Source organism: Diorhabda sublineata, chromosome 3 (genome assembly GCF_026230105.1).
Source record: "Diorhabda sublineata isolate icDioSubl1.1 chromosome 3, icDioSubl1.1, whole genome shotgun sequence".
NCBI classification, from domain to species: domain Eukaryota; kingdom Metazoa; phylum Arthropoda; class Insecta; order Coleoptera; family Chrysomelidae; genus Diorhabda; species Diorhabda sublineata.
The window spans coordinates 36961479-36989192 of NC_079476.1; the positions used below are offsets into that span (position 1 = coordinate 36961479).

General features: G+C 32.6%; 1 protein-coding gene across 1 annotated transcript; it reads left to right on the top strand.

Annotated features, from left to right (window-relative positions):
• The first annotated feature begins 569 nt into the window (after positions 1–569).
• LOC130441772 (uncharacterized) lies at positions 570–26807 on the top strand. Its single transcript, XM_056775559.1, has 5 exons — positions 570–709; positions 5509–6528; positions 14642–14827; positions 22114–22135; positions 25751–26807. The coding sequence occupies exons 2-5, from the start codon at positions 5514–5516 to the stop codon at positions 26805–26807; spliced, it is 2280 nt and encodes a 759-aa protein (XP_056631537.1). The 5' UTR covers positions 570–709; positions 5509–5513.
• The last annotated feature ends 907 nt before the right edge of the window (positions 26808–27714 follow it).

Genomic DNA, 27714 nt, shown 5'->3' on the forward strand with positions numbered 1-27714 from the left:
TAAAGAGAGAATTGGATGTATATGAAAGCAAATATTCATCTCTCAGCATGTCATATTCACCCAACGTTCTCGTTTATAATTAACAGCGAACTAAGCTATGCATTGTCCTCCCTTTTTGTCTTCTTTCAAATTTGATGATTTTATGGCTGCTTTGATGGTCGTTTTGCTCGACAGCCACACTAGCTACTGGTTGCTCAACTGGTCTGATAAGAGCCTTACACTTGCTGCTTTCCAGTTGCCTGGCCGAGTCCAGGTCACTACTCCAGATCAATCACCAACCGTTTAACTAGCAAACTATTCAATGCATATTTGTGAAATATTATACCATTGACATTAGCATATCAATAAAGATAATATTTTTTAAAAATTCTCGCCGAAAGACTTAAAAAAAATAATTTGAAATGAATTATACAACCTTAACATCATCATTATACTGTGAATTGATAGCCATAGACCAGATACTCAAAGGTATCTTAATTATTCGTAGAATTAATCTCTTTACATAGAATTTTGCCAAGTATAAATCAATTACTATGAGGCGCCATCAATCTATATAGTAATCATTATCACAAATTTACACTTATCGATATAATAAATAATTTTCTACAAGTTATCACAAATTCAGTCAGTAATTAATCACTGGAGGTTATTGTTAGTTTACTTCAGATCAAATTTTTCATGTTTTCGACATAATTCAGGAAAAATTTAGGTAAGAAACAATAATAATAAAAATAGTACCGATGGAAGAGATAATAAATTTTGTGTGTTTTTATTATGTGGGTATTAACCCAGAACGGAGCTTCCGAAGGTCCTAGTTTAGTTTTTTGCGTTAATTTATAATTTATTTATTGTTTAAACTTTAATTCAGTTATCAGTTATTTACTAACTAACTAACAGAAACTGCGGCTCTTTTAGTAGGAATCTCTGCAGTTCTGTTGTTTTATCCGTAGAGATGAGACTCAGCTAATTACTTTCTATTTCATCTCACTTAAACCATAACCATCTGAAATCTGTCTGCATTATCAATCGGTATATATCGATTTTTACATTCACTTGTCTATTCCCTTGTTGTTTCAAGAACGAATTGTCTATTCAAAGATATAAAATAATCAAAACAGAATTGGATAATATATTGCTACCAACCGTTCTGTGAGAACCAGGAAGTTTCTACTTCAGAGTAATTTCACGTTTATAATAAACAAACATAAATATAAATTAGATCAACATTGAGCCATTTGAAACTGATACTGTATCGTTTCTAATGCATTTGCTAGGCTTGAAAACTATTGGAACTTCACAGGGCTCAAGAGCTAGTTGGAGGTCTAGAAATACATGCACCAACCTAAAAGAAATTTCCGCGTGTTAAGGTATTCGGTACCTGGAAGAGTCCAGAATGTTTTAGTAAGATGAAGAAGTTGGCATATAGAGTGTTGAGGATCTCGGGTCCACATATTCGTTCTATCACATGAATAAAATAAAAAGTCGGAAATAACAAAGCCATTGTTGAATCTAACAAGTTATAAACCAGATCTAATAAAACTTTCAAAAGACATTATAAATTCATATTTAAAGCCGTTCATTTAACATCAAAAATCAAATTTATTATGAGAAAAATAAAATCGTGAATTGTTACTTTCGGCTCTTCGTTTTGGAAAGGTTACAGACCCTCAGTCTATAGCAAAAAGCACATCACAATCCTGTCAATTACTAAAAAGTATTAATACCCTTCAAGGTTCAAATAGCTAGGACTCTATTATTTTGATTAGTTTCCGAACGAAAGTGAACGTGATTAGGATTACTTTCCCAAAATTGGAATCATGATCTGGTTGACCGGATCGAAGTTTCCGAAAAGCTCTAATATGATTTGAAATCTGCAGAAGCAGCAGCTCTATATTGCTATACCTAAATTCTATTCCATTAATTTTTTTTATTGGAATAGATGTATAACAATTCAATAGCCGTTTTTTAGGTATTTGGTGATTAACTTCTTCATTTTATCCTTTTTCCTACGCGTCCTTATGTGTGATCCAGTCACATTTAAATTCAAAATGGATAAGGCACTTAAGGGAATATTCAAATGAATTTAGTTATTTTTTTTTATATCCTATATAATGGTTGTTTGAAAAGTATAGAGTCTAATAAACAAAACATTTTTATACTTTTTGCAGCGATGGCTCCCACTTTAAGCCATTATGAAGAGTGATTATTCGTTCAATTGCAAGAACTGATTTCGTGATCTCAATCTGCCTACTCCAGGCAACGAATCACCCCTTTTTTGGTTGATACTAAGGCCTCAAATTGCCTGCTCCTTGGAAGTTCATCAAGAAAATGGGAACCATCAAGAACACCGTAGACATAAACACTATCACTGTTGATCTTGGGCTTCCTCTTCTCCTTTTTCATTGTGATGTTCATTTTAAGATCTGTTTAGATATTCTGTTCTCAGTCATTCTTTGTATATGACCATACCAGAATTATTTAGAGTCATATACCATGTTTTCTTGTCCTAAGTGTTTATTCAACTGCGAATGAATTCGTCTCAACTGGCTTCAACTGTACTGAAATACAGTATTTATCTTTTATGTATTATTATTTATTCGAATTCAATTCCATTTATTGACATTTTTAAATACGCTACGTTAGATTACTGTATCCACTTTTGATAAAATGATCCCAATTACGTCATAACATGCACTATTTTGGAATCCACTGTAATATTTTTTGTTTTATCAATTATAAACACCAGCTGTTTGCACTTTCGAAAATATGAACACAAAGAAAGTCAGAGTCTCTTGTTTTGAATAAGTTTGAACAAAGAAAATTCCATTGATACTAAAGTATATCTTCATACTTTTATCTGGGTAGTTTAAGTATATTATCAAGTTTCCGAGAAAAGTGACTTATCTTTCAATAAGATAAAGTGTAAATCAGCAGTGCGATAAGCAGTCAATTCTTGTATAAAAATAATCAAATCAAATGTAAAAACTAAATAGTCATTGAGCTTAACGGAAGAATTAATAAGCTGAATTGAAGACTTTTCGGAAACTACAATCCGGGTTCAGGTAGATCACCCATCAGCTGATTAATCCTAATCCAGAACAATATTGAGATCACAATTTCCGATCTTCGAGTTCAATTTTCGGTAGAAATGTCAAATTTAAAACATGATCTACAAGAACTTTTTAATTTTGTTACTTTTTTTATAATAGTTTCTAGATATTTATTAATTGCTAATGAGCAATTATCAATTTAGTACCAACAACCCATTTTTAAGTTGAAACGCCCAAAAGTTTATACTTTATGCGGTTTTAATAAACCGCAAACCTCACCAACCTACAAATTACGCTACTTATGTGAATTAATACTCGATAACCATATAAGGAGAATAAATAATAATAAATGTTCGAAAAACCATAGACAAATGAAAAAACCCATCAATTGATGGTATTTACCCAGTGGTTTACCAGAAAGGATTCTATCATTTGACTACGACGCGATTAACTAAATCAGTTTCAGAACAACAATTAATGTTAACCCAGTTTGTTTCCGAACACTTAGAGCACTTCGCCCTGTGGATTGTGTTTCGTAATGATAACGAGTTCAAAGACTGTTCTCGTCTTAAAAAGACCAGGAGTATGTTACTTTTGTAGCTAAGAAGTTTAGGATGTTCGATAAGTCTGAAGATTCACTTTTGGAACAATTATAAAATCACCCAATAGTTATGTGACTTACTGACGGACAGATGGCGCTGCCATTGTCAAATAAATATGACGTTTAGGAAGTACCAACTTTGGAAAGACTATGTGTAATATTTGATGACATTTCGATTAGTTACAAAAAGTGACAGTCATTTATATGAAGTTACTTTTTTTATTTTTATAGGATTTATATATTTTAACTTGAAAGAAATACTCAGTGATTTTCATATATATATATATATATATATATATATATATATATATATATATATATATATATATATATATATATTGATTCACTATGAATCTTTTATTTTTATAATCACTTTGCGAGAATAGTCGTCACAGGACAGAGTTTAGCCGCGGACTAACTATTTAAAAATATATTTCATTTTAAGGTCCAACTCTAGACTATACTAAGAAAAACACATGTTTTCTTGAACAAAGACCATAGTGCTTGGTTGTACTTTTGGTATAAGGATAAACAGTCGTTTTCACAACTCAAGTACCTGAGGTCATAAAATCAAACCTATACCGGCCTCTCATTCAAACTGCACCAATGTGTCTCAAATGTGTTATCTAAAAACTTAAAATAAACATTTCTAAAAACCAAAAATATATAAAATAAATGTTTAAAAACCATTCATTTTTGCTCAGAGTCCAACACGTACAAACACCGATGATGGTGAATGTTCTGTTCGTCCAATAGGGTTACTCCAGAAAAAGTCCACAAATTAGTTTTATCTAATCGTAAATTGAAATTGCGTGAGTCAACTGAGGCCATAAATAAATCAGAAGTCAGTGTATTTACAATTATGCATGAGCATTTAACCATGAGGAAGCTGATTTCAAAGTAGGTGCCGCGTTTACTCACAGTCGATCAAAAACAACAATATGCTGATGTTTCAGAGAAGTGTTTGACAATAATTGAAAGAACTAAATGAAACAACTATTCTTCAGTGTTAGTTATATATACATACTTCGAAATCATGTGCTTTATTTAACAAAACAGATTTTGAAACACCTCCAAGTGCTAGAAGCACAGTGGGAAGAACTGTTGCAGAATGGAATAGAACGTTAAGAATGTGAGATGCTCCAAAATCTGGAAGATCAGAAATAAACGATGATGCAAAGCTGGATATTTTGCTGTTATTAGGAGACAACCCTCACGCAACTACAACAGAAATTATCTTACAACAAAATGTTATTCGTTTTTAGTAAAGTTTTAAAGAAAGAAAAACTGCACCCACACAAACGAGGTGATGTTTTGTACAAGTGTTACAGTAAAGTTTCGGTAAAAGTCCAACTGGATTCAGATAAAGCACATCTAGCACCTTCGCACAAAGGATCCGGATCCAAATCCTAGTATTTGGTTTTAGCAAGATGATGCACCACCACATTATAACCTCAATGTTTGAAGTTTTCTTGATAAACAGTTTGAAGGAAGGTGGATTGAAAGATGTGGATCAATGATGTGACCACCCAGGTCACTTAATCTTACCTCCATTAATGTTTTTCTATGGAGGCAGACAGACAGATCATTTCGAACGATTTGAACGAATGCAAAAAACTAAGGCTAGATTTGTATTCAGTTTTTGAAAACTAAGGATTTGCTATTAAAGTATAAATTTGCTGCAATAATGATCATTTTTAAATCGCCCATTTTGTCTTTAATGTTTGAATGTTTAAGCAACACTGTTTCCTCACACTTCCAATGCCATAATTCTAAAAATTATAACTGTTATAATTTTTATCAATTATTCCATCACCATTCAATAAATTGTGTTAATAATCGTACTTTTTTATGCAGATTATATGTCAGAAATGGCATTAATAAACTTTCAACAACCACACAGAAGTTTTGTTCAAGAAGACAACGGCTCAAAATCAAAAGACCAGTATGTAGAAGAAGCTACTACAACTGAAGATTATAGAAAGGTCGCAAACAGACTGAAAACTTACTCCAATTGGCCCAATGAAGAACTATCAAAAGAATGTTTAGCTAAAGCCGGTTTTATATATACAGGATACGATGACATTGTCGTATGTCCTTTTTGTAAGATAGAAAGTTACCGTTGGACAACTGGAGATGATCCAATGACCGACCATCGTAACTGGAATCCTCATTGTTTATTTTTCAGGAATAATATCGAACGTGATCAAGCTACAAATATAACCAAATCCGTAGATACTTGCGGTTTATACGGAGTTGAAGTTTTACCCAAAACTGGTGAAGAAGATGACAAAACTATCAACTTACAAAGGTTAGGCATACAAACGGGAAAACCTCCAAAATATCCAGATTACATCACTTACGAAAGTAGGTTAGCAACATTCGAAGACTGGCCGAAATCATTAAAACAGCGACCGGCAGATTTGGCAGAAGCAGGTTTTTACTACTCCGGTCTAGGAGATCAGACGGTATGTTACCATTGCGGTGGTGGTTTGAAAGATTGGGAAGAAGACGACGATCCTTGGGAACAGCACGCTCTTTGGTTCAGCACATGTGTTTTGGTTAATCTGAAGAAAGGAAAAGATTACATCGAACACGTGAAGAGAAAATATGAAGATATGTTATCCATTCCTGAACCTAACGATATTGAAACACGGGAAGATTCGAGTGATACGGAATCTTTAAGTGATAAATTAGAAGAAAATACGTTGGACGCAGAACGAGAAAACGAAAAAACTATTTGCAAAATTTGCTATAAAAATGAATTAGGAGTGGTTTTTTTGCCTTGTGGACATATCGTGGCTTGTGCAGATTGTGCTGCTATTTTAAAAAAATGCGCTGTTTGCAGAAAAACAGTAGAAGCAACAGTCAGGGCATATTTATCATAATTTTTTAATAGCTAGCCATATAATATTGTGTACATTAACCTGAAAATGAACCAAAGGATATCATAGCTTTTGATTATTAACAGAAAGCAGGACAGGATATTCTGAAGCTATCGAGTTTCACTCGGTATTTACCGTCAAGACGAAGAGCGGAAAGCCGCAATCAGTACGTCATATTAACAGAAAAAAAGATATGAGGCTCACAAAGAAGAAGGAACTGATATCAACGGAAAGTTTCGAAGAATAGTGACTAGCAAAAGTGAGATATTGGAAATCAAAAGGAAAATACTAAAAAGATAATAGTATGTTCGATTATTGGACTGAAAATTCAAATAACAAGAAACAAAACATATACAGGGTATTTCTAAATTCAGGGGATAATTACCCATATAGAACTATAATGGATTTTTACTGTGATAAAATTTTTTCCCAGCCAACCCCTAGAAATAATTATAGACTATGTATTGTTAATTATCAATCCTCACTTTGTTTTTATTTTACACTTGGTAATAAAAGGAATTTTAGAATAATATCACTGCCTCTGCAAACTTTACGTAAATATTACAAAAAAAATAAATCTCCCAACAACTTTTAGGGATATTACCGCCGAAGAGAATGGTCTAAGGAAATCCTCATAATTTTAAGTGGGGAGTACCTTCCTCAATTTTTTCACGTCAATTTAGAACCACACTGAATATTTTTGTTCAATTATTTTAGATAATAAAGTAGGTACTTACTAAAACTAAAATAAATGTACCTGAGCTAGTTTGCAGGCTTTTATTGGTCTTCTATAATCGTAAGCTGTACAGAACTGTGGTAACCTGATAAAGTTACGAATGCTCAATCATTTTATTACTCTCTCATGTATAAAAATAGATTATAAGTGGTTTCCGTTCTTGTTGCTAACAAACGATTTCTAGATTTGTTATAAGAATGTTTTTCAACAAGTCATTTCAATCCATAAGATTGATATGTGATAATAATTAATCTGTTTCTCAAATATTCTTAGCCACACGACACAAGTCCAGGTGATAATTCATTTCATTCAAGCATTTTGAAGCTTGATCCACTGCATCAACTCATCATTAGGATTGTCTATAAACAATGTCCTTAATTTGACCCTAAAGAAAGAGCTAAAAAGGAGTGTTAAGTCCCGAGAACAAAAAATTGAGATGAAAGTACAAGTGAAATGCTTTTCCTTGGCGAGTTCTATAATAACTTTGTACTTCAAGAGTATTTGGTTATTTTCACATATCAACAATACAATAAAAGTTTTGTATAAATATTGTTTTAAAAAATAAAAGCTTCTTTTGTAGTAATCGTAAATTATATCATATATTTTGAGAAAAATTGATAGGGGCCTTACTTATCATTGAAACATCTTTCGGAACAACAACTTATGGGAATCGAGATCTGTTAATTCTCCTAAATTTTACTTTGAACTAAAATTTAATTGATATAACACATTGTTTTTTAAATCTTTAGCTATTTTTAACAAGATGTCCTAATATATGGTTTAGTTTATGTCCAACTGTTTAAATGTACCTTGTATATTTGTCTGTAACATTAATATTTTTTAATTAACATTAAATGTACATAAAGCTTTCTCTTCCAACTTATTTTCTTATCCCATTCCATTCTTACTTATGTTTCGACCCATGTTGCGTTACCATAGCAACGAACAATAACTTATTAGAAGTGTAAGTGTAAAGTTTGACGTCAAAAAGTGAACCAGAGTTACGCAATAAATTAAAACAAAAAAGATATCAGTGAAAATCGAAAAATTCAAGTATCGACCCATCATCAAGTATTTAAAAGGGTTAAGAGGTAAGCGGATTTACGAAGATATGCTTAATACCCTTGGTGATCAATGTCCTTTGTATGCAACCGTGAAAAATTGGACTGCAAGCTTCAAAAGAGGTAAATTCTCCATTGAAGATGATAACCGATCGGGAAAGCCAGTTTCTGTGTCTTTACCCGAAAATATCGATTCAATTTATGACATGATTTCATCACACCGTCGAATTGGGCTAAAACGAATATCTGAAGCACTGAATATTTCATACGAACGCGTTCATCATATAGTTCACGTCAATTTGGACATGAAAAAAATTGCTGCAAAATGGATCCCAAATGTTTGAATGTTGACTAAAACAGTGCAAGTGTAGAAGTATCGCGTTCGATCTGTGCTCGATTTGAAAACGATGTCGACTTCTTAAACCGAATTGTTACTATGGATGAGACTTGTCGTACATTTCTACGCTCCATATACAAAGCAACAATCGATGGAATGGTGACACTCTGGTTCTCCAAGACCTGAGAAGTTTCGTGTCCAAAAATCTGCTGGAAAATATCTTGCTTCAGTTTTTTGGGATTTCCATGGAGTAATCATGATTGATTTTTTGGATAAAGGTAGAACAATAACTGGAGATTACTATTCGACATTATTGACCACTCTACGACCAAAAATTAAAGAGAAAAGCCGCGGAAAACTATCGAAAAGTGTTTTGTTTTTGTAGGACAACGCTCCTGCACACAAATCTCATGTTGCCATGCAAAAAATTCGTGATTTAGGGTTTAAATTACTAGATCGCCCCCCTTATACACCAGATTTGACTTCGTCCGACTATCATCTCTTTCCTCCACTGAAAAAAACTTTAACGAGGAGGTAATGAAAGCTGTGGAGGTCTGGTTTGTAGAACAAGAAGAAACATTTTTTTGAAAGGTCTAGAGACGTTGCAGATTCGCTGTAATAAATGTATCCAATTAAGAGGAGAATATGTTGAATAATAAAATATTTTGACATTGAAATTTTGTTTGGTTCTATAGTATGCTAATAATTTTTCAATATACCCTCGTACAATATAGGAAAGAGAAAAAAATTGTTATTTTTAGTTGTCTTATCGCGAAATTCAAATTATTATCAAATACATTTAACATTTGTAGCATAAAATTATTTTATTTTAACTTTTTCATAATTGATTCCGTTCTGTGTCTATAGTTTTTATGTATGTGAACCATTTATAAAAATTCTATTTTTGTAATTGACTCGAAGAATTTTCAAATTGATATTCCATAGTTTGTTGAATCAGTTTTATTTTTTTTTGATGACTTCTCAATCTATTTTCTAAATAATGATATGTTGTCCTATGTAACCAGCACCAAAATTATTACTAGGAACCCCATAATAAAATATTCTTGTATTTATAAATAGATACATATACATATATATAAATCAGTAAATAAACAAACAAAAGTAAACAAAAATAAAAATGATGAAGTAATATTCCCATGAAATGAATGCGCCGGTATAGCACCCATATCCACCCACTATAGAACTTACGCATGCACCGAGGCGAACCATAATTCTTTCCGACCTATAAAACCGATGCATTCTGCTGCACTCCACACAACCTATCTGTTTCTAAGAAGTAGTCCGCGTGTGTGTCGCCGTTTGAACCGCATTTCACTCGTACTTCCATTCCGAATTTAAGTTTCCCACGGTACTGCGTTCAAAGAAAAAAACATTCTCGTGTGAATTATTTGAGAAAATCTTTGTCAGGAAGTGGTTTACCCGTGTGAAAAGGGATTTTTGAAACTGTTTGATTGTAATCATATGTGTTCAGGAAAATGTTTGTGGGAGCGAAAGTGAGTAGAATCCTTGTACTAATTATTATTATTTCGAATTTCACGATATTCTTAATTGTTTATTGGGATTGGATTGAAAATAATTAATTTAACAAAAAATCAATATACACTGGGAAACAAAATAAAGGATGGATTATTTGTGAAAACGGGGGAATCTCGTGGGTCGATTTTAAAGTTTCATGTAAGCCCTTTCGTTTCAATATTTACATCTAGAAGATACAAATATGACCAGACATATATTTTACCTTTATTTATACCCATTAAAATAATTATTTGATGACAGAAATAAAATAAAAATTGATTAATTCACTTCAACGTGTTTAAAAGTCATTTTTCTTTTATTGATGTATGGATTTTTGCACCTTTAATTGAGGAAATTGAGGAACGTTTTGGAAAACCTGGAAAAGTCCTGTGGTATAGTCCTCTATCCTGGAATTTTAATTTTTATCTTGGATTTATTAAATTTTCCCTGGAACTTCGATTTCTCCAATTAAATTTCTCCAATTTTTCTTAATAATTTCTATTTTAAGCTTCATCTATCAATATTTTATCATACATTTCTCAATAAAAAAATGAATTTCTGGGAATAGATTAAGTCCGAAGAAATTAAAAAATATTATTAACTAAGTTTGTAGTTATTTGAAGTGAAAGTCTTTACCAAACACTTTGAGCATATTTTGGTTGCAATTATATACAAATTTCAATTATTAACAATATATTTATCAACAATTAATTTTGAAAAACTATTCTATGAGACCTGTTGTTCATTTTTGTTTGTTTGCATTCTTCTTTAATGTTTTTATAAAATAATCGCGTAAATGTGTAAAAGTCTTTTGTATGGTTAATATTTTTTATCTTTTTTTCTCTAACATCTTTCATAAAATACTGTCAATATCATTATATTTATAATTATAAATTCTAATTGTGAAGGGGTCAAAATTAGAACGGGCATGGAAAATTTTTTCACTCTTGAACTAATTAGACCAAAATTTCTGAGACTTTAGTGTTCTTTTAAAACATCATGTCACACTTTTAAAAATTATATATTCAATAAATTATGTAAATGTTAATACTACTGCTCGAAATTAATGTTATAGAGTCGATAGCACGTTCTTGAGGGTTAAATTAGGCCTAGATAACAAGTTTAGTTATCAAGGAATAATAAATATAATTGATGTCATTTAATCCATCGACTGTTATTCTTAATTAAATGCTGAAAATATTTGATATAATTGTGTACCAATTTAATAATTGATTTAAAAGTAATTTTCTTTGGTTTGAAATCATGATTCTGTCCTGGAGTTGCTCTGGAACTTTTTTAAAAAGACTTGTACGAACCCTGAAAAAATTTTAAGCACTCTACTGCAAAACCCTCCGCATCATTTCAAACTGTGGGCAATCAAGTGAAAATTTCTGATGAAATAGTGAGGAAAACACCTCAAGTTGAAAGAATTTCAATCATATAAAAGAAAATCCATCGATTTAACGATTATCTTGTCGAACAAAGACAGCTTTTATGAGTTAAAACCAGAATATTTTGTTTTAATGATTTTTTAAGCTACTGAAACTATGAAAAATCGTAATTCATTTATCAGTAAGCAAAAGAAAGTCAACATTTCTGGAAAATAGTATTATTGAACCTTTTTTTAACTAAGTACTGTTTAAGAAATAATACAAATTAGTTTGCAAATCAAATACTGGCTCGATGAATTGAGCCTCTGTTACTCCACTACGTGGAAAATTTTGTGATAGGATTTAGCTGTAAAACCTTATAAGATACGGCTAGTGCAAGAATTGAGGCCACCCGATCTCCCACAACGTCTAATATTTGGTGAATGGGCGCTGAAAAAGTTGGAGGAAGATCCACTTTTTTATCGAAAAATTGTGTTCAGCGACGAAGGTCATTTCTGGTTGATTGGATACGTCAACAAGCAAAATTGCCGCATCTGGAGAGAAGACCAGCCAGAAGCGTTGCAAGAGCTACCAATGCATCCCGAAAAAGTCACTGTTTGGTGTGAATTATGGGACGGTGGCATCATCGGGCCGTACTTCTTCAAAAGCGACGATGACCGGAACGTTACTGTGAATGACGAGCGTACCATGTGATGATTGACGATTTTTTTGCCCAAAATAGAAGAACTGGACATGCCTGGCATTTGGTTTCAACAAGTCGGTGCCATATGCCACACGGTACACGCAACAATGGCCAAATTGAGAGCCGCCATCGCTGAACGCCTTTCGACTATTTCTTGTGGGTTCATGTTAAGGCTAATGTCTACAGGGATAAACCAGTAACGATTGACGCACTGGAAGCCAATATTGAAGCATTTATTCCGGAAATTCCGGCCGATATGTTGGAGAGAGTGTGTCAAAATTGGACCTCAACCGCAGCCGCGGTCAACATTTGCATGAAATCAATCATCTTCAAAAATTAAATTATACTGATCGTTCTATCGATTCCAATAAAGATTTCCTCAAATTTTTTGTGGTATTTCTTATTACATCATTTTGAAACAGTGAAAATCAGAATCTAAATAACTAATGTAATTAACAAAAGACATTAATGTTATTTATAATCTCAAATGTAGATATAAACATGACCTAATTGAATAGTCATAATATTATTGATGACATTTTAACGAGGCTCTCAATTTTGTTTATAATACTGGTATGTGTATCAGTTAATTCCTGTTTAGAACAGTGTTAGTGTAACCACATTCCATTTTGTGAAAGGTACAATTTTTCTCGATGTAAAAAAAGGAAATACTTCCTCTATTTTACAGAAGCGTGTTCATTTTCAACGTAAAAGTGTATTTATAACTATGCACGTTCGATTTTTAGAAATTAAACATGTGACTCATTTGTATAAGTTTTCATAATTATTCTTTCAACTTTCTGTAACTAAATAAGTCTATTTTTGAAACCTTGTTCATCAATGATACTTCAAATCATTGATACTCTTAGAAATACACTATTTTTCTACGACAACAGCTGTGCCTTATTTGCGTTTCCTGTTCTTGATTTCACAATTTGACACGAGGCCCTTTAACCAGCCTTTCATAATACATACTACAATACTAGAGACTAGAAGTACGCATCGAAACACTACTAGAAAAGTTCCAAAAAAAAAACGCAGGACACAACTGGTCTTATTTGGACACTATTTTAATAAAAATTATTTCAAACCATACAGAGAGGATTGAAGTTAAACAACAAAGAATGAATATAGTGATGAAAAATCTGAAAACTAGAAATAATTTTTAATATTAGCATGAAATAATTGAGAAAATTCGTTTCTAAGGCCACGTTTCCGTAAGGAGATCGTTAAGCCTGATGATTTGATAAGGAATATTGGACAAAATTATTTAGTATATTGATGAGCAATGGAAGTGATTAAGAACAGTGTCATAAATGCAGCACAAGAAGTTATACAAGAAAAAACGAGCTATGATTATAATGAAATAGAAATGATTATATCAACCCATAGAGGAAAGTTCCAAGGGCCGAAGCTTGGCCCAGTCTTGGCCTAACTATGTAAAACTCTAGGCCAAATTTGTAAGCCAGGCTTGGCCCAATCTTGGTAAAACTCTGGAGTGATAACGATGGGCCAAGCTTGGTCGTCAAGACTGGGCCAAGCTTAAATGCCAGGACAGAAATGCCAAGTCTTATTAATTACATAACTTTTTCTGCTTTATCGTTATTAATTTTTTATTCAATATGATTTTTTTGATTTTAACAATAAGCAAACATAAATTTTCATATTTAATCTTAATCTTACTGTACCACTATCGTTAACCTCACTTTCAGAGCTGATGTCCACACTTAAATTATTTAAGCTTTGCCCGTTCACAATTGAGTTAGTTTTTTTTTTTCTCTATTCAAAGCACGCCATTTTCGAACTCGAAGATATGCATCAGACATGGTTACTTTTAGTAGTAATAAATAATAAAAAATTTGATAAGCAACACACACACTGAAGGCTGGATTAACCAGGATTGGCCCAACCTTGGCCCAAGCCTGGATTGTCAATGAATGACCAAGGCTGGGATATGCAGGCTTGGCCCAAGCTTGGGTAATCATTGGTATGGCCAAGGCTGGGTCAACCAACCCGAGTCTGGATAATCATTGGTATAGCCGAAATTGACTTCCGAAGACGGGCCCAGGCTTGGCCTCTTTGTCAACTCTGGGGTTTCCTGTTTGGGAACATATAAACAAACGAAATAGAAACGGAATGGAGTCATTGTTCCAAAAAAATATTATTGGAAGAAGATATTGAGCACTAAGAAGATGATATAAACGATGATGAATATGAAAATCAAGAAATTGGAATACAACAGTAAAAATGTCAATATCATGGAAACAGTTTGGAAATCAGAAACCTTGCCGAGAGAGTGGTGTACTAGATTGATTATTTATTAATTTTAGAGAAAAAAAATTTAAAATATTAACAACAATAGTAAATGAAAAACTGAAAAAGTTAGTGGAACCAGAAATAGGGGAGTATCGAAAAGGTTTTAGACAAGGAGAATCAACAGCAGATGCCGTTAATACCAAAAAACAAGTGATCGAAATATGCTGTCTGAAAAGGACAATTATAATGTACATGAAAAAAACTAAAAGTACACCAAAAGTGAATACAATTGGTGAGGAGGTATATGTTAAATTCTATAAGAGAGGTAATGACAAAAAAAGGACCACCTGAGGAATTTGAAACAACTACTGGGGTAAGGCAAGGTATTAGTAATTAATATGGCGGTATCCAGCTCAATGTGTCTTTGGATTACCATTTTTTTATGTAGAAAACAAGCACAAGAGGGTAAACCCTATTACACTCGATTAGTTCGAGTGGTGCCTGACATGTGGAGCTGCCTTCCTCACTTCACTTCTATGTTCTGAGCTCCTTAAGTTTCTGGTCAACTCTGGATCGCATATCGCAGTCAAATTGCTCTCTTCTGTATAACCTAACCAAACACTGCAAAGATGGACGAATCTGGGTAGAGGATTAGAAGCTGTTGCGGAGCATATAGCTTTTCAGCCTTAAAGAGGGCTTCCAAGTTTTTCCCTGCCTTAGCTAATTCGGTCATGTGACTATGACAAGACACCAACCTCAACACTCACCAAACGAATTTGCGGTGATGGTGATAATTTATGTACTATCGTCGGCGAAGCTATATGGGGGTTTGTAGTTTTGTCGAGTAGATTGTTGCTGTACAGGAGAAAATAGGTTAGGCAAGATGCTTCCCTGGGGAACACCAGCGTTTACTTTAAACCTATCTGAGGTGTATCCATCAATAATGACCTAGATGGATCGGTCTTTGAGAAAGATACTAAGCCAGTCGATAAGTGAGGACGACAAACAGCACTAATACATTTCAATTTTTCAAGACTGTTAATTGCTTCCATCGATCGTTTTTAATAGTTATAATACCACATTATTATAGAAAATGACAATTAATTTCTAATAGTCTTTGGTGACTGATTTCAATCATAAATACATGTTTTATTTTATTAATTTTCTTTATAATTGAATATTACTTTTCTTGAAATCACTATCCATTGTGAATAATATGTTTTTAGGAGATGTAATAGATAATAATTCCATTATGAAATAATTCTTGAACAACAAAATATTTACGACTCACAATAATTAAATAAATAATTATATTCTCATGGAAGATTTGTTATTAAGAAATCCATCTTAATGAAACTTATTTCAAAAACAAATTTGCAATATTTGTCTCGTTGAAGTCGATAAAAAAATTTAAACGTGTATCTATGACTTCATATTCGTGGAACATGATGATCTGACCTCGATTTATTATAATCTCTGTTATATTTATTATCTTAAAATGGAATGAAACTGCTTCGGAAAGATGTGAAAACATTTGTAAAGATCTGTTACAGTCCAGTCGATCCCTTCACCACATTTAACAACAAATTTTCCAAAATTTAGTGCCTCAAAGTACGGAAATAAATCTTAATATTTATAGAACATTTTTAGATATGTATATTTCAATTTTCTAAAAGATTGCATGAAAAAATAGAGTTTTGAAAGAGGGGGCACTTTAGAGATAATTTCAATCAACTTTCAACAAAAAAACTTCTCTGTGGTGGGCAAAATACTACGGGCTCCTAGCTAGAAGGGGCTCCCGGTCAAAGGAGCTCCAAGAAAGAATAACACTAGCTTGGGAAAACAAACCAGAATTCACGTTAATTAATTTACTGAGACTAAATCTGCATTTGTATTTTTTCATAGTTTTTTTTTATTTTATACAAATTGGAGCTTAATAATTCACTTTTGGATTTATAGAAATATATAAACTTGCTTGGACAATCCGTGTCCCGGGGACAGACAAGGCGGGACACGGGATAAGCGAATAGAAATCGGGACTGTCCCGGGAAATCCGGGACGGTTGGCAATCGTGCTACACATGTCTCGGAATGTAATTTTCAAAACTATAAAATGATAAAAACTTATTCAAGAAACTCTTTGGAACGAGAAATGTTTGGTTGATCTATCTATCGAAAATATGTTGGCTGGAAATTTAAGCTTTGCTGATGTCATAACACTTTTACCGAACAAAGGTCCGAAAGAAAGAATTTTAATCATTTAAATTGTATACTTAAAGTATAATTGTAAATTTTGATGTATCTACTTCAAATAGTGATTTATCATTAAACTCTTACAAGTGTATAAACAAAATAAAAGTACTAACCTAACCTGTATATTTAGAACTAATAGAAGTAAAACTCGTAATTTCAAAAAATCAAATACATTCAATATATTAAGAGGAACTTTTCTTTTTGTAGAATTTTTATTGTAGTTAAAAATGATTTGGGTAGAAATCTATTGATGATATGGAAGGTTGACATGGCCAACTAAAAAGATCGTTTCTCGGAACTCTGTGCGAAGACCTTTTTCAAAATTTCGTCAATTCCGTTCCCAAGCTTTAATGTTCTATAAAACATTTTGAGTTTCTCAGAAGTCGTAATCAACTTGAAGACCTTTATCAAAACGTTGTAGTTCGATGAAATATTAAGAGTTTTTGATAAGAAATTCGACAAAAACGATAATGACATAAAAATTAGTCAGTGAGTAAAGAATTATGGGCACAAATAATTTGTTTCACGGATAGCAACAGAAAAATAAAATTTTGATATATTCCGAAAAATGTGAGTAATTTGAAGCCACTGTACAATAGCAATGACGACGCTTTTTTTGCGAGAACGCTCTGTGGATTGGATCCTTTTTTTTAGTCTCTCGAAAAGTTTTTTAAAACATTTTGTTACTCCCAGGACCAAGTAAATTCTTCAAAAAATTATAAAATTGCACCCTAGAGTGGCGTTCAAGCAACTAACCTATAAACCTTTAAGCAGAAAAAGGGGCTGAAAAAAATATTGGGCCTAGGAGTGCCAAAATGCTAAATCCGGCCCTGGGGATAATGAACCGAACACCTATTTCATTGGATGTATTTTTAATTATTCAGAAATTGCTAATTCGTAAATTGCATCCTTATTTACAAAATCTAGAAAGTTCCAGTTTATTAAGTATCTAGTGGAAGTTGTCAAAGAAATATCGAAATTATCGTTAAAGACCTAAAACTATAATCTAACTTGAATAGAATGACCAAGAATAAAATAAATATTTAAATGAATATAACCAAAAATAAAAAATACATTCTCTATCACACCTGTATATAAAGTCCAAACCCTGTTGAGTTTAACAAGATTTTTATTTGTATCGTTTAGAGCTATTCATATTTCCAAACTTCATTCGGTTAATATAAAAGAACAACTTGAAAATAAATTGTTTTAACTTGAGAAACAATTATAACAGTTTTTTACTCTATTCAAACTGTTCCTAGGATAGAAATGTTTTGTGGTTCGCTGGTTATTAAGGCCGTTTTGCAGCGGCAGTTCAACGCGCTTAGGAATTTCATAGCTTACGCACAAAAACTATAAAAAGTCATCAAAAAACGCGCCCAAGAGTCAAGCCGCTTGATGAATGTCTTGGGTCTGGGTTGGGCCTCCGCCAAGGACCTTAAAATGTGAAATAAAAGTCCGCCGTCTGCCAGCTATCCCTTTCTAACGTACAGTAATACTTGTGTGGTATTTCGTTTTCGGAATCTATATTCCTTTAGGCCAGTCACTACAGTTTCTGCCTGAGAGACCCAAATTCCTAGAATAGCAGCTATTACGCAACGGGATTCAATGAAATATATTGTACATTTGTGAATGTCAATCTTAACTGAAACCTATTATTTTCATACATACATCTGTGTCAAAAATTTGATCATTTACAGAGCCCTGAGAAGATTATTGAAAATATTATTCAAGTGTAGTAATTATTTAATATGTTAACTAAATTCTATTTTGTGAGTTCAATTTAATCATGATTTGTAGTCTTAAGTAATAACAAATTTGTGGCAAAAAATTAACAAATCCAATCGAGCATCTACCAATATCGCCTTGTTTGTTCTGATTATCATGTCAAAACGCCAATTATCAAATTATCACTTGACGCACTTGATAAAAGATATAAAAAAATTAGTTCCGAAATCGACTTTCAGTTTATTCGTAGTATGTATACACATTGAAATATTGCGACAAATATATTTTAATCAGTGACTTTATGAACTGGTCTAAAATTTGCTACGTGGACTCGATTTGGGGACGAGACTGCGCCAGAAGAATGTGGAATAGCAGTAGCGGCAACTGCGCTTCGAGTTGGCAGCGGTGTGTGTAAACTGTGTAGAGAAACGAAGAGAAATCAGTCGGGTCTGTGAATGTGAGTTTGGTGTTTTCGGTTATGTAAAAATCATTAATATTATCAAAAAAAATGGCAAAATTACGATGAAATCAACAATTCTGATTAACACTAAGGTTAGTACTATTTGTTGATGTTATTGTGTTGTTTGTGTCGTGGCGTTTAACGTTTACGTTGTGCACAAAGGAGCCATATGTCGCGAATGTAGCCTTGTATATTTATTCAGAACAATACTGATTTTTAATGTGACTTTTATTCATCTTTTCTCTTATTCATTAATAGTTTATTGATTTTTGTGCTATTTAATCGATTATAAAGTTGTACCGGTGTTTTTCTGAGAAACGTCTGGGTGCCAGCGTAGGTCTATAGTTCTATCTCTCTCCTGTGGGTACTTTTTTTCTTGTTTCCGGTTCTCGGTCATTGATGTGATCTCTGAGGAATGTGGTAGGGCTGGCTACATAGATACCTTCGGAGACTGAGAGGCAGGGTAATTAGGAATGCTGGAAATCGTGAATGGTCTCTGAATTCCAACAACGTTGCCGTCTATATTGCTCAATCTCGAGTGCAGTTGTACTCATTTTATACGAGCACTGCGGTATTGGAAAGTTGCTACTGATAAACTTTTATACTACATTTGATACTATTGCGATAAACTGTCTATCATTAACATTTATTATATTTAATATTGACATGGATTGCGAAAAACAATACGTTGTTATCAGTAAAACAATTTTTATATTATAATATCCAAGTATGTTATTATTATAACTAAAAGTACTATCTACAAGTATGTAGCTACAATACCATTCAAATATCCAGTGAATAACAATAACAAATTTTACGACTTTTTTTATATTTATAAATTATTAAATATATTACCTATAAGGTAGGCAACCTACCTTCAAAAAACTACGTTCAATATTGCTCTCTAAATTTTGGGTTATTATAGAATATTGAATGCTGTTTTTTCTTGAAGATTTGTTCTGGTTTTTCTTTCGTCTCTTTTTTTGCGTTTGGAGTTGGTCACATAAATGCATGAGCAATTTTATTGTTTGAATTTTCTCGCCCTGTAAATTCGGTTCACTATAGATGAATTTATTGATATAATGATAAATAACATAACAATAGTATATGATAAGCTTTTATCTAAATGAGAACAAATCAACATGAAACAATTAACTTGACACACACACACACACATACAAGGTTTATCTCAAAAGTGTTCATCCTAGTTTTCGGAATTGCCTTCAGTTCATTATGGCTTTGTGTAAAATCAGCTAAATAATAATAGAGAAGATACTAAAAAAATGTAGATAGGGGTAAAACCAGTAACTGGAACAATCTACAGGGGATGAAACACAAATATACTCCTGGGGCACTATAACCAGGGTGTTAATGTATCAACCTAGGTAAGAACAATCCTAATAATAGTAACAAGAGTCTTGTCGGGACATTGCCGTCTCTACGGACACCTAAAGACGATAGGTTTAGTAGATTCTGTTATGTAGATGACCACACCTCTGTCCACATTCTTTCGAAGTCTATAGAACTCCAGAGGTTCACACCTGAAAGCGTATAAAATAGAAGACGAAGATCTCTGGCAGTTAGAGTCATCTCCCATTCTGAATTTTCTAAGAAGAATGGAGATAATAGATCAGATCAAACATTGAGAATCCCCAGTACCACAGCAAAAAAAGGGGACGCGAAAGATCATTTGGATCCTAGTGTACATGACATCCTGAACTCCATACATACAACTCTTGATTTTATCATTGAATCGATGTTTTTTTAGCGGTATTTTGAATCAAGGAATGCACTTTTCATGCAAAATTCTAATTGTTTCCATTGTGATGATGTATCCTCACGGAAGTCGATTCTTCTAGCGTTTATTACTGAATAGTAATCGTAAACTTATAGTTCATCAATTGAAATAATCTTCCTGAGTACATTTACATCATTAGCAACTATTTCTTAAGTTGATCTGGGCTATTTCAAAGCGAAAATCATTTCACTGTTCTGTTAACAAAGTTGCGATGAGATTCTTAAAATATATTTAAAAATACTAGTATTGTAAACTTCTGATAGTGATCTTATGACTATTTTGGCTTCTTCAATATACCGTATAATCATATTTGGCTGACCAAAAACATTTTTATACTTTTAATGGATTCATGGCGCTCCCCCGAAGCAGATTTTTGAGTTTCGGGAAGAGGAAAAGTCACAGGGATTCAGGTCTAGTAAATTTGGTATCTGAGCTATAAAAGAAAATCCGTCAGTCCTGTTGGAATGTATCGACGCATTATCGTGATGAATTTTCTACCCACAGAAATGATGGTTACCATTAAGCCTAAGTTTAAAGCCTTGCTATGTCTTAATGGCGATTTTCGAACACCATTGAAACCGTTAAAGGCTGGGACATCCTTCCGATTCGACTACGTTCATACAGAAGGACGAATGTCTGAGAGGGAAGTGAAACTAGAGCTAGAACAGCGTAGTTCACATCTTTCCGACACGCTTCTCACCGGAAGAGGTTATTGAAGGAGTGAGGAAGTATCCGGTACTGTATGACTAGACAAACGAGCAGTACCGAAACAAAGACATGATCTAGGCGAAAGTTGCGAAGGAATTGAATGTCAAAGATACAGTACAGATCAAAATATTATCCTTATTATTACATACAAAGAAAAGGCATAAACACAATTAATGAATTGTCTCTGTCCCTTCCGATCCGTTTTTTGAAACAAAATCGGAGTGGTGCGTGTCCCGGTCTTTACAGAGGTGAAATGGGTGACTTACGTGAAGCCAGTTTTCACATGAGCATCAAAAGAGGTGGTATAAATTTATGGAAAAAAAATTTTGCGCGACAAATGAACGTTTGATTAAGAAACCTTAAAGAAAGATTGTGTGTGTATCATTATGTTTTATAGGAAAAACGCCAAGGAATTTGTTTTATCAAGTAGGGCTGAACTCTTTATTCCTATCGCGTATTTTGAAAGTAGCTTAACGAGTTTGATAATTGAGTTATTGAGTTCTATAATCTTTCAGCCGGTTGGCGCCCACGTATTAATTTTTAATAGCTAATAACAAATTTTTACTCATTAGTGTTTTGAAAAGGGTTTCGTGTAGTAACGATTTCTTACTTATAAATTATTTTCGTAATAGAAAAAATGCGATTAGTGAACAGGTAATAGTTTCAATCGTATTAAACATAATATATATTACGCAACATTTGACAATTAGTCTAGTGGGTTTTTTACGTACGTAAAAATGCGACGCAAAAAATGACACAGTCGATTTTTAAATAAACAATCATTAAATGCAAAATATGCCATTGCATAATTATCTAATTTTAGCTTGTTATTTCATGTGAAGGTCACTTAAAATCTTCTGGAATTTTATTGGCCTAGATTTGTATATGTGGTAAACATTATCATAAACGAATGTTATATCATTAACACCGCATTAGGTAAATAGTTTTCAGTATAACACAGGCATTTTGTGTCTGCTAGTGTACTGTTCTCGTTAATTTTGAGATGCAGATTTAAAATAGCGCTTCATTTTCAACATAGTGTTTATTTCACATCAACTTTGTTTATAAACAATCAGGAATCTACGAAAACCATTTCTTCGTCTTATTACTAAAGTTTTTGATTGAAAACAATTGGACTGATGGTTTGTCATCCGTCAAAAGGATTCGTAAACCATTTACTGGTTAATTGTCAGTATCGTTTGTATTTGATTTAACTTTTTTCACCTCTGTATACAATACAAATAATCTACAGGGTGTTTATTCGATTCAGTTTGATTAACTAAAAATAATCAGGCAATTTAAAACAAAATTTAAAAAATTGTTCCAGTGGCGTACAAAATAGGGGGATAAAAGTGTCGACTATAATATAACCCTGACAGCGCGTCATTGGTTACATTTTTCCAAAGTTTGTTTATGTCAAAATATAACTTTATTAAGGAGCATATAGGTGGTCAAATTTGAAAAAAAAATTTGGAGGCGGTCTTGATTTATGGCCAATTTTTGATTTTGACTTAAAATTTTGAACTAGGCCCCGTAAGAGTTCGTATTCCTATATCAAATTGCATCATTTATAAATATCTCTCTGTGGTAGAGCGTTGTCGGTCAAATATAGAAACACCCTGTATATGGCGTGATGTATATTAAGATTAAAAAATTTATGAAATGAATACCGTAAACGTAAGACATTTATTTTCTGTCATAAAAAGATTTATCCTGATTTCCCAAATGAATAATATAATAGGGTCTCTTCACAAACTCAGTTTTTTTCACTGTTTTTTAAGTATATGCTTCATGTACTTAAAAAATATCAGTATACGTGTGAAAGAAATCATTTTAGTTCATTGTTTTGATACTTAACTATAAAATTACTTTGCAATAGGTCATTAATATGCTGAACCAAGTACTAATTTAAATTAGAATGAGCTGATAAGACGGGATCATAAGTAATTTCACGAATATTATCATAGTCATGTGACATACCGTGAGATTGAGGCATTAGTTCCACTCGAATACATTCAATAATAATGCATGGATGTTGAAAATGTTTGTCAAATCTGATTGGTACACCAGCGTTTATTTGCCAGAAGAAAAAATCAGGAACACCAATCGTAGGAGACGAATCATTCTCCACCACGAAAATGCGATTTCTCACACATAAATTCAAAGAAAAACTTTTTTGAACAGCCAAAACATCGAATTGATGGGTCATAAACCGTATGGTTTATGACCCAATGGAGAATTTGTTTAAAAACAATAAAGCCATACCCAAGTAAAAATATTTGTTTTTATTTGTCTATATCAAAATTTAAGTAACAACCCTCGTATATTTCGAATTTTCAACTTTCATTCTTGTTAGGTTTTGTTATAGGAGTGGACTGTAGTCACTGGGTTCTCCAGTATCGCAAAAAGGTCACAATAGATTTTTTGGGTAGCAGTGTATAAGATACCCCAAATCTATATATACATATATAGGTTACACTTGATCTAACCTTTTTCTAGTGCTTCCAATCTCTTTTTTTCCTTATGCTTTTCCTCTATAGATCTTCTTTGTTGCTCTTTCTTATTCATTCGCTCCAGATGTCCGATTTCTTCTTATTTTTATAACCTTTACTTTGTCTCTGTAGAACTCATTAACTCTAAATATCTACATCAAAGACACTTAATTCTTTATTGTTGATTATTATCGGAATTAAAATAAATCGCCCTGTATCTTCAAAACTGGAACTAATAAAAAAAAGTTGATAATTTTTTTAACCAGAACTAAAATTATTTAAAATCAGTATTTGGTTTTTACGGAAAATTTTTTTTTTAATTTGGTTGGCCTTGGCTTCCAAATCCTAAAGTTTTTATTTTCATAATTTTTTCATCATATAACTTGTAATAGGATAATATTACACACCGAGAATTTCATTACTGTCGAGAGATTAGATATAGTTAACCAAAACGCGTCGAGGTTAGCTATGATCTCGAGATAGACATAAAATATTACATTTAACAAAAAATTTCCAGACATTTTTCTCAGAATAATCAATCAGATACCTATAGCGTTACTGTTGCTATGTGGTAAACAACTGTCACCAATATAAATAAATAGTTTGTTGTATTTTAGTTCAAAATATTCATCTAGAACAGATGAGAAAACATTTAACGATCACAATATTTTAAAGGGCGGGAAGTTGAGGTGTGTAATATGACACTTTCTAACCTTCAATGACGTTAGTAATGACATATATGTGATTACTCCTATATGGACAGTTGATATGGGAAATTACGTCTCTACGTAACGGTGCCGACAATATTCATTTTCTCTCTCGTTCGAAACACTATCTACTGCGCATGCTTGAAAATTCTTCAAAATATCAGTAGTGGGAAAATAATAACTAATTGAAGCGGTCCAAGGAGAGAGAACGATTCACTATTTGTTTCACTTAGTCGAAACACCTCCCACTTAAAGAAACTCGTCCATATAAGAGTATTACATATATGAGTAATGACAGCATTGCATATATGGTTGTAAATAAACACATCTATCATTCTTTTAACGATTCTAATGTAACTTCAAATATTCAATTTATTTCTCTGATCCCAAGAATGATTTAAATTGTTAGATTTTATCTCCGTTGATGACAGGAATGTAATAGTACAATCAAATAAGCAAATTATTTTTTTCTTTTTGTCTAAATATTTTTTTATATGAAAGTAAATATTCTAATGTTAACACATGTGAATATGTCCTAGATTAGAATATTCAAAGTTGAATCAATCCTCAATATTTTTCCATTTATATTTGACGTCAAGACATAATTGACACTATTGACATTTTAAATGTGTAATTAGCTAAATTGGCTTCTACTAGTTAGTAGTCAAGGCATTTATTATTGAATCAATTTTAAACCAATCACAAAAGTAAATGGAATTATTGTGGTGAAAGGTAAAGTTGAATTGTGATTACCAATGAGAATCCAATAAATATTTTACTAATATTTAATGCCTTGTTTGTATTGTTTTATAAAAGCAACTAATGTGAAAAATAACTGTGGGGCGTTTGACGAAGACCTTATTCTGTATGAGCGCTTTAATGTAGCCATTATCATCAGGTGCAATAAATAAATTTTTTTTGACATTGACAAAGCCTTTTAGAGGCTTTCGAATAATAAAAAAATCCCATTCCGTACATTCATGAAACAACAAATTTTCGTCATGTGTATGGTAGTTACCAGTATGTTTGTGAAATTGTACAAATACTAATTGTTATTTTGTTTGTTTCAGATCAAAAGGTCTTGATGCAATGGCGCTGTTAGACATCCAGCAACATTTTCAATACAGAAGTTTCGGAGATCAAACAGATAACGGCTCAAAATCATCAGATACGTTACTTCAAACAAGTGCACCAAGAACTGAGTATTTATCATTAGAAAGCAGACTAGAAACTTTCACCAATTGGCCAAACGTTGAAGTGTCAAAAGAATTACTTGCAAAAGCTGGTTTTATCTATACTGGTCAAGATGACATCGTTATCTGTCCTTTATGTAAGATAGAAGGATACCGTTGGGTATCTGGAGATGATCCAATGGCTGATCATCGTCACTGGAATCCTCAATGTCCATTTATGAGAGGTAATATAGAACACGATCACGCCGAGAGTAATACAAGAACCGTCGATACTTGCGGTTTATTTGGCGTTGAAGTTTTACCCAATTCTCTCCCAGAAGACGACAAAACAATTAATTTTCAAAGGTTGGGCATCCAAGCGGGAAAAGGCCCACAAAATCAAGACAAAATTACTTACGATAGTAGGTTAGCAACATTCCAAGAGTGGCCCAGATCCATAAAACAGCGACCCGCCAATTTGGCAGAAGCCGGATTTTACTACACAGGCGCCGGAGATCAAACTTTGTGTTTCTATTGCGGCGGAGGCTTGAAAGACTGGGAAGAAAACGACGATCCTTGGGAGCAACACGCTCTTTGGTTCAGCAAGTGCGTTTACGTCAATCTAAAGAAAGGCAAAGATTACATTGATGAAGTGAAGAGAAAGTACGAACCAAAATTATCCATCCCGGGACCCAGTGGCCTTCAAACCAAAGAGGAACCCACTAATACCGAATCCCCGGAAAGTAAATGTGACGAAAATAAAGTGAAGAAATCAGAACGAGAAAACGAGGCAATCGAAAAAACACTTTGCAAAATTTGTTACAAAAATGAATTAGGTGTCGTATTTTTGCCTTGTGGACATATTGTTGCTTGTGTAGATTGTGCTGCTGCTTTGAAAAACTGTGCGGTCTGCAGGAAACCTCTAGAAGCGACAGTGAGAGCGTTCCTATCATAATTTCTTTTTCATTGTGTTGTTTATACATTTCATTTTCACATAATAAAACATCTTCGTAGTTCTAGTCAGCTTTGAATTCAACAAAAAAATTGTTTGTTTTTATAAAAATAAGAATCGGAAATAATTTAAAAAATAAAGACGATTCCTTTAATCCTAGAGAGAAAAACTATATTTTTATACCTAGTACAAATCATTTTAAGTTACTATGATACGCTTTTATAGGTTTAAAAATATCCAAGCGCTTAAATATCTTGAATCTCATACAACAGTTGTTCTAATGACTGCAGATCATATCTTGAATCAACTAATACCTGTTCAAATATTAATTTTTATCCGTCAGTTGCTTTTAATGAACACCCTGTTCTATAAACATCAATTTTGTATTATAAATCTGACACAGAAAATTACATGTATGTTTGAGTGTATGGCACGTAATCAATATAATATAATAATTTATAATATAAATAATACTTTTATTTCCCTTTCCTTTATACACTTACATACAATATTGTCCCTTCAATTTAGATATTCGAAGTTCATAAATTCCCACCAAGCTGAAAATCAGTAAAATTGTTTGAAATTTAATTAAAAATAAAATTTGAACGTTTCCCCAACTTTCCCGTGTTTGAAGAAAATTTTATTCAAGGTCAAAGGTCAAAACAGTGAGTTTTTCGAAATTTTCAGCAAAACTGTGGGTTTTATCATAAAAATATCTTAGACAAAAATTGTAGATCATAAAATTATCTACAAAAAACGTATCAATACTTTTTTTCCTACAAGCCACTGTTTCTGAGATATAATGATTTAAAAAAATTTTAATCCTCATAATACGTTTTTATTGCAGGCAATTTATATTTTATGAGGAATATACCCATTCTAATATACGTGAATATAGAGAGGATTATGC

Excerpts from the sequence above, each read along its gene's own strand:
- LOC130441772 (XM_056775559.1), top strand. The coding sequence starts at position 5,514 with ATGTCAGAAATGGCATTAATAAACTTTCAACAACCACACAGAAGTTTT. Across the intron at positions 6,529-14,641 it reads AGAAGCAACAGTCAGGGCAT|TAAATGAAAAACTGAAAAAG; the intron begins ATTTATCATAAT and ends TAACAACAATAG. Across the intron at positions 22,136-25,750 it reads AAAATGCGATTAGTGAACAG|ATCAAAAGGTCTTGATGCAA; the intron begins GTAATAGTTTCA and ends TGTTTGTTTCAG.